The sequence below is a fragment of the Arachis ipaensis genome, chromosome B05 (assembly GCF_000816755.2).
Source record: "Arachis ipaensis cultivar K30076 chromosome B05, Araip1.1, whole genome shotgun sequence".
Lineage (NCBI taxonomy): Eukaryota > Viridiplantae > Streptophyta > Magnoliopsida > Fabales > Fabaceae > Arachis > Arachis ipaensis.
In genome coordinates, this window is record NC_029789.2 from 131,057,786 (window position 1) to 131,066,448 (window position 8,663).

At 31.8% G+C, this 8,663-nt stretch overlaps 1 protein-coding gene across 5 annotated transcripts; it reads left to right on the plus strand.

Moving 5' to 3' along the window:
• LOC107644175 (putative pentatricopeptide repeat-containing protein At1g12700, mitochondrial) lies at nucleotides 2,215-6,912 on the plus strand. Of its 5 annotated transcripts, none has more exons than XR_002347198.1 (3): nucleotides 2,215-3,974; nucleotides 5,953-6,023; nucleotides 6,563-6,912. XR_002347198.1 is itself a non-coding variant. In XM_021102794.1 (2 exons), the coding sequence occupies exon 1, from the start codon at nucleotides 2,304-2,306 to the stop codon at nucleotides 3,963-3,965; it is 1,662 nt and encodes a 553-aa protein (XP_020958453.1). In that variant the 5' UTR covers nucleotides 2,215-2,303; the 3' UTR covers nucleotides 3,966-3,974; nucleotides 6,563-6,912. The 5 variants fall into 5 exon arrangements, 3 of the variants coding, with proteins under 3 accessions (XP_020958453.1, XP_020958452.1, XP_016203474.1); XR_002347199.1 differs by having other exon boundaries at nucleotides 6,576-6,912; XM_021102794.1 differs by lacking the exon at nucleotides 5,953-6,023.

Sequence of the window (8,663 nt, forward strand, 5' to 3'; positions counted from 1 at the left end):
TAGATGGGAACTCGTGAAATCCTCACAACCTGCCACGCGAAAATGGATGGGGACTAGGGGTGGCAAACGGGCGAAACCCGTCGGGCTGGCTCATATAACCTGCCAAAAAAGACAGGTTGGGTTGGAAATTTGAGACCGTTAAACTTAAAAAGCCCGTCTACCCCACACCGCTTAATTCATGAGCTTTGGCGGGACGGGGGCAGGGTTGGGCAGGCTTTCCCGCTGGGCCAAGCTTTTATTTTGTCAGAGCCATTTTTTTACAAATTTCTATGATGTTATTGATCTATAAGAGGATGAAGATGATAATTGAAGATGTTCTAAGCTATATTTTGGATTATGTTTTTATGTTTGATTGATTATAAATTTGAAGATGTTTAATTATATATTTTGGATAATATTTATTTTATTTTGGACAATGTTGACCCATGGAACCTATTAAATATACGCAAATATAAAATTATTAATTTATCCTAATTTATATATACATAAATCCATTTCTTGAATTTATTAACTCTAATTTCTGCCTCCAATTCGAATTCTTTCTTTTTCTTCTAGACTCATTCTCAGCCTCGATCATCTCTCTCTAACTCACTTTCTCTACCTCCCAAGTCCGTCACTACGTCGCTCAGTATCATCCCAAAAATGTTATGTTATGTTATTATGTTGGAATATATTTTATATTTTCTCTTTTTTTGAAATGTTATTTTTTATAACAAATATGTTATAAATTGTGTTGAATTATATTGATTCGATTATTTTATGATTATTGTTATATTATGTCTTTTTGTGTTAATTTTTTTCAAAAATTTTCAAAGAATATTTGTAGATATCCGAGGAGATCTGCGTTCCCTAAGAGGTAATTAAATAGGAACTTGCAATGACGGAGAAGGATTGGGAGAATTTTTTTTTTTAAAATAGGAGTGAAGGATGGGAAGGGAGCTTCTCACGTTCCCTGAGTACTCATTACCATATCTAACTAGCAAGGGAGATCCAATCTAAGCCGATTTAAGAGGGGACGCGTGGACTTCATCTATATTGAGCCTTTAAGGTAATGAACCTAAATCGGATTTAGGACCCTAACAATAGATTTTAGTTGATCTTACTTGCGTTGAAGTTTTACTAGGTCCAAATATATCTTGCATTAATATTTTGAGTCATTATTATAACAAATACTTTACTATTTAATATTATAACACTTAGTATATGTAAAAGTTTGATATATTTACAAGACATTTTTTAATTCAAATTAAAAAATTAATTATCTCTTTTTTAGTTTTAAATATTATTTTTTAATGTAACAAAAAGTAAAAATAACAATAATCACTCACATAATTAAAATAGATAATCTTAATATATACATGACACTATATATATCAAGGATTATTATATATGATATATAATTTTTTTTCTTTTCTGTAATGACTATTTATATAATTTTCTGAAAAATTTTTTTAAAATTATTAAATGCTGAATATTTTGTATTTAACCAATTTATTTTTTTATTGAAATTAAAAAAGGATGAGTTGTTAATCAATTTTAAATTTAAATTTAAATTTGAGTAAGAAAAAATATTTTAAATTTTATCTCACTAACCAGAATTAATTTTAAGATAAGAAATTACTTTGTACATCATATATATTGTAGGATAGTATGGTCATTCACTCATTTGCTATTTTTTTAATAGTAAATATTGTCAAATAAATTGGTGTAAGAAATTAGAAGAAAATGTATTTACAAGTTTAGGAAATATTAATTTATTTTTTAATAGAATAAATTATATATTAAATAACAAAAGTTGTTATTGATTTTTCTTCACACTAACTAATACTCAATGATGGTATTTCAGTACACCATGTTACAAAGAAATATTAATCGATCTAATAACTTTTGTAATAACATAAGTTTATAAATTAAAAAATTTAAAAATCATTTCATAAAATGTGAAGCTTTAACAAGTGACAATATTGATCATATTGTTTTGACTTAAAGAATGAATACGATAATAACAAATAAAATTGTCCCAGGTAAATTTAAATGAAGACAAAAGTCCATAAGTATTGCTATTAATGAAAAATTAATCTATTTTAAAGACAAATGTAATTTTTTTTCTACGAATTTCTTAACTCGGCAAGTCGGGAACTAATCCACCACATATTGATGCTCTATTTATTAAGACTCTCTTTTTCTTTGCTTCTATTTTCCTCCTCAAATCAACATAGTAAGATGGAAAGCACTCTTCGACTCGACGCATTCCATTTTACCATACTCCTCTAGTCCTCTTGAATTTTGATTGCAAGAAAAGAATGTTGTCATTGTTCTCATCCTCACCAATCAAATTAAGGTTTGCTTTTCAATTCCCAAATTCTGTTCCCCACTCTGCTCTCCGTCTTTTCTTCCATTCAACTTCATCCCTACACTCTCCCTCTCAGTCCCAATCACTTGATGAAGCTGTTGATTCCTTCACTCGCATGCTCTCTATGCGTCGCCCTCCGTCCATCATCCAATTCACCAAGATTTTGGGGTCTCTTGCCAAGACCAACCATTTCCCCACAGCCATTTCCCTTTTTCAGCAATTGCAAGCCAGGGGAATCGCTCCCAACTTATTTACTTTGAGCATCCTAATTAATTGTTGTTGCGGCATGGGTCGTATGGCGCTTGCTTTCTCTATATTGGCCAAGATTTTCAGGATGGGTTTTCAGCCTGATGCCGTAACGTTGACAACAATCCTGAAAGGCCTCTGTCTCTGTGGTAATGTTGAAAAAGCACTGCACTTTCATGCCACAATGCTGGCTCATGGATTTCACTTTAATCAAGTCACTTATGGGACCTTGATCAATGGGCTTTGTAAGACCGGACACACATCAGCTGCTATTCAAATATTGAGAAAGATCCCACGGTATGGCATTGCTCCTGATGTCTTCATGTACAGCGCAATTATTGATAGCCTCTGCAAGGATACACTTGTAAGTCAGGCTTTTCATTTATTCTCTGAAATGCTTGCTAAGGGAATTTCTCCCAATGTTATCACATACAGTTCTCTCATTTTTGGATTGTGTCTTGTGGGTCAATATAAGGAAGCCGTTCTTTTGCTAAATGATATGATTCTCATAAACATTACTCCAAATGTTCATACCTATAGCATTTTGATCGATGGGCTATGCAAGGAAGGAAAGATCAAAGATGCTAAGAATGTGTTGGCTGTGATGACAAAACATGGTGTGAAACCAAATGTGGTTACTTATAACAGCTTAATGGACGGATATTGTTTGGTTAATCAGGTAAATAAGGCAAAATATGTATTCAACACAATGGCCGAGAGTAGAGCGTTTCCTAATGTTCGGAGTTATAATATCATGATTAATGGCTTTTGTAAGAGTAAAATGATCGATGACGCCTTGAATCTCTTCGAAGAGATGCATCGCAAGAACTTGGTTCCTGACACTATAACTTACAGTACTCTAGTTGATGGCTTGGGAAAATCAAGGAGAATCCTTTGTGCCTTGGAGCTTCTTGAAAAGATGCATGATCGAGGTCAACCCGCTAATATAGTCACTTACAATTCCTTGTTGGATGGGATGTTCAATATCAAACAGCATGACAAGGCACTTATGTTATTCAAGGAAATGAAAGAGAGTGGCATTGATCCAGATATATATACATATAGCATACTTATAGATGGCCTGTGCAAAAGTGGAAGACTTAAAAATGCAAAAGAGATATTTCAAAATCTTTCCATTAAAGGCTGTTCTCCAAATGTGAGGACTTACAATATTATGATCCATGGGCTCTGCAAAGAGGGATTGTTAGAAGAAGCATTGGCCCTGCTGTCCGAAATGGAAGACAATGGTTGCTTACCAGATGCTGTGACTTTTGAAACCCTTATTCGTGCTTTGTTTGAAAAAGATGAGAATGACATGGCGGAGAAACTTCTTCGGGAAATGGTTGCTAGAGGCTTATTGAATTGATAAAAGAAGGTAAGATACATCAACTCGAATTGAAATTACATCTCATTGTTGCTGAATATGTATCATAGTTTTGTAAATTCTGTGTCTATTGGGTTAGAGGACTTTGGCAATGCCATAACATTAATTAATTTTGCACTTTCGATTTTTGCAATTGCTATCATCCTTTTGAATTCCACTATATTGATTCTTTAGTTGATATTCCTAGTTATAGCTTACAGATTTAGTGTTTAAGATCTCTTTATAGCGATAGTGTTCTTTACTGTTCTTCTATGAGATCATGTATTTATCATGCTACAAACTAAGCAAAAATAAAAAGATTGAAAATTTTGTTTTGTTGTTTGTTGTTTGTTCTCTGCTATTCTGTTGTGCAACCTATTTTTCCGTATCTTTGTAGGTACGATATATATATATATATATCAACCATGAGCATTTATTGTTTATTTGATTGAATCCTCTGGGTATTGTTGTAAAAGGAAATTTAAATAGGTACTAAGGATTTATTCTTAGGCTATATAGTTTTCACTTCCATCTTAAAAATAAACCCACCTTCTAAAATGCATGTCTCCTCTTTTCATCAACCTAAGCAACATCGAGTCAAGGTTAATATGGTTCAGTTATTTCAAGATTTTTGGTCATTTTCTTAATTAATGCTACTCAGTTGTATTGCTTGGAAATTGCTTCTGCTGAAAATATTACATTATGAAATACTTTTTCAGAGAATGTTTTTTCTGTTAATTCTTAGATAAATTACTTCATTATTTCTTGTGTAGACATTATTGCATTGTCTCTGAGTCTCTTTTTATTAGCATTTTAAAAAAAGTTACTGGCTTGGAGTTTTGTTATGTGGTGTTTGTGATGGGGGTGTTAAAAGTGAAACAATACAGAATTCTTTGAGTTTTTGCTAATTTTGCCTCCAAATAATAATTTTCCCTGCACATATCCTTCCAATTCCTAATTTTCGATCATCATCATTCAATCATAATTTTTCTCTCCAAATGAATTTTTTTATTACCATCATTCAACAATAGCGAACACTTTCAGGACTCCAATAATAGTACGATAGCTCCAGCATCGTTGTACTTGTTTTGTTCTTATCAAATTTAACACTCATGCTTTACTTTAAAATTTTTTGTTTGGTAAAGTTTTATTTCAGAAGTCAATTACATTATTTTTTGTCAATGTGACTTCTTCAGCCATCATAACCTATACGTATAATATACATGTTATGTAATTTTTTTGTCATTATAGTACAAATTCTATGTTATTATTTTTATCGTATTTGTTACGTATATAAGGGCATTTAAGTAAATTCCTCTTCATCGGAATTTCACATGTTTCCGTTGAGCGGGTATCTCAATCCCAAAAGTAGAGTGTCAAAATATATATTCAACACAATGACCCAAAGTAGAGTGTCACTTGATGTTCAAAGTTACAATATCATGATTAATGGCTTGTGCAAAAGTAAAATGGTAGATGACACCTTGAATCTCTTTGAAAAAATGCGTCGCAAGGACTTGGTTCCAGACACGATAACTATTAGTATTCTTATTGATGGCTTGTGCAAATTAGGGAGAATATCTTGTGCTTCAAAGCTTCTTGTTGAAATGCATGATAAAGGTCAACCTGCTGATATAATCACATACAATTCCTTTCTTGATGCTTTATGCAAAAACCATCATGTTGACAAAGCACTTGTTTTATTCAACACAATTAAAGATCAGGGCATTCGCCCAAATATATGTATATACAACATACTTATAGATGGCTTGTGCAAAAGTGGAAGATTTAAAAATGTAAAAGATTTTTCAAGATCTTTCTGTTAAAGGCTATTGTCCAAATGTGTGGACATACACTATTATGATCAATGGGCTTTGCAAAGAGGGCCTGCTTCATGAAGCATTGGCTTGCTTGTCAAAAATGGAAGATAATGGTCGCTTACCAAATGCTGTGACTTATGAAATAATCATTTGTGCTTTGTTTAAAAAAGGTGAAAATGATAACGCGGAGAAACTTCTTCGTGAAATGATATCTAGAGGCCTATTGCAAGGAGAAAAGTAGGTGAGATTCTCTTTCTTTTTAACTTGTCTTTTGTTACCTTCTTCCTAATCATCTATCTGTTCCATATTATTGATGCTTCTGATTCTTTCTCTACAAGATGGTGATTCTTTGTTCTGTTTAGCCACACTTAGATATTTTCTGTCATTGCTTATTTGATGTCTTTTTGTGTCAAGGTGGTTGTCACATGTGTCTTGTGGGGGGTATCTTGTTATTTCCTTCTTTTATTATATTTGTGCTTTGATGTTAAGTTATTCCTAACTAAGTTTGTTTTGATTTCATTATTTCAAAGGGAATCACTTGTTAAGTTTCTCTACACTCTTGTTATTGTCTTCCATTCTTTTCATTTTCCCATGCAGCAATATACTTGTTAGTTTACAGAGGTTTTCTACTTAGTTTTTGCTTCTTCTTGTTGTTAGTAGATTAACCTTCTGAGACTTACCTAAACAAGTGAAAATGTAGATGTTCTTTCAAGAGTTTGTAGTAACTAGTAAGCATGCAATGCTTTTTTATGTGTTCAACCTTTATCGTATTTGCTTTAGCTCTACTATGCAGATAGTGAAGATAGAGAATCATTATGGACATGCATATGTGATACCAATGGATTCTCTAAAGCGGCAGTAGGTGTTCATAGCTCTAGTTGCTTTAATCTTGCAACTGCACCTGGGTATCTTCCTTATTCCGTTTTGCTTCCAACTTGGAAGCTTTTCAATGCTGCTACTGCTAAACCAATTATTATTGTGCTTCTGATAATATGCCTGCAATTGCAGTTGCAGACCACAATTTAAAACCCTTTACTTTACTTTCGTTTTGTAGATTTAAGCCATGATTTGAAACCCTTGTAATATTTTTTCAATTATATATCTCGACGGCCTTATTGGTGATCTGCTCCTTTGTGAAAAAAAAAAAATTAATCCCAACTTATTGCATCGAGAATGCAATTATAGACTTATAGTTAAAGAATTATATATCTTGGTGACGCTTAAAAATTATATATAAAAATTACATTTGATATTGTCAATTATCAATTATATGAAATAAAATAAAAAAAATCATGGTCCGAACTAATCTACAATTCTACATAAAAGGGAGAAAAGGAAAAAAAAGTGAATTGATTTAAAAATAAATTATTATATAAATTCTTCTTTAGTAAAAGTCTGTTTTTACTAAATGGGGTCAGTTATATAGATCAAAGACGTCATTTCGTTGTGTAGCCATGCATTGAGATGTGACATTGTTTTACATTGGTTGTTGTATACTAAACAATCCTCCTCATATTTTCGGGTTTGGGATATTTTCGGGTTTGGGATGTAAACAGAGGCCGAATTAAATTATCATATAAATTAGACATAATTAAATAATTTTATTTTCAAAAAAATAATTAAAATGTCTAAAGAATTGCTCGTCAGCCTAACAATATTTGTGTTCTACTTCCTGTTCTTATGTTTAGAATAAAGTACACACAAATCTCATTCTAATAGAATCATGGACCTAGTAAGAACATTAAGAATATGGTGAAAACTCATGTGCAGTCGATTTCATGTGAAACTGATAGCTGAGAGCCGTTAGATGAAAATTTTGTCAAATCAATCAAATCATCTAACAGCTCTGAGTTATCAACTTCACGTGAAGTCGACTGTATCTGAGTTTCCACCTAAGAATATTTCCTTTTTGGTTTCCTAAGCGTGAAACACAATGACTAATCTTTTTGCTACAAATCATCCTATTAAGAACAAATGACTAGTTACAAGACGCTTTTCATGACTAAGGTAGGATTCAAACTTCTAACTTCTTAATCAAGGGACCGAATGATAAAATACCAAACTATACTCAAGTAGTTATATCACCAATAATATAATCACACATAGGAATGTAATGTCCGAATAATTCATATCACATTTATATCACTTATAATAAGCGAGACTTCTCCCATATCTGGCACCCACTCAGTTAAAAGTTAGAACATTGTTTAGCTCGTGTTTTGTTGCCTCTACGCGTTTGTTTGCTTTTATAAATATGTAACACGAAATTCTACTGAAATTTTTGCTCATGATTGTTCAATATTAATATAGGCTTTTAATTCTAAATTATTTGGGGGTATTCACTAGGATCAATTTCACATCATCCTGAGTTTTCTGCTATTTAATTAATAAAATCTTAAGCTATGGTCTAAATAGAATAAACTGTTCTTTAATGGTTCTGCTAAAAATATTTTTCTTTCATGTATGTTGGCCCGCAAAATACAAGTGTTACAATGGCTAAACATTCGGTACTAATTAAACATTTTCGTGAACCACCAGCTTTATTTTTCTCAATTCCATTTCTTCAGTTGTTATACAATGCTCTCTCGATGAAACTGCACCTCCTGCAATTTTAAAGAACTAAAACTTTAGCCTAGACTTACCAGTTAATAAAAGCATGAACAATCAAAATCGATTCAATGCTAGAGAGGAAATTCTTTATTGTACATTCACCTTTTCAAACATCAAATTCTTAATTCTGAGTTTATCTTAAGATGAATTCTTGGTACCTATAAATTGGTACTTAATTTTTGCCCATCTTACCTTTTATATCAAATTTTAAATTTTAAAAAATTATTTATTTTTATATTTTTTAAATTAAATATTAATTTTTTATTTTTTC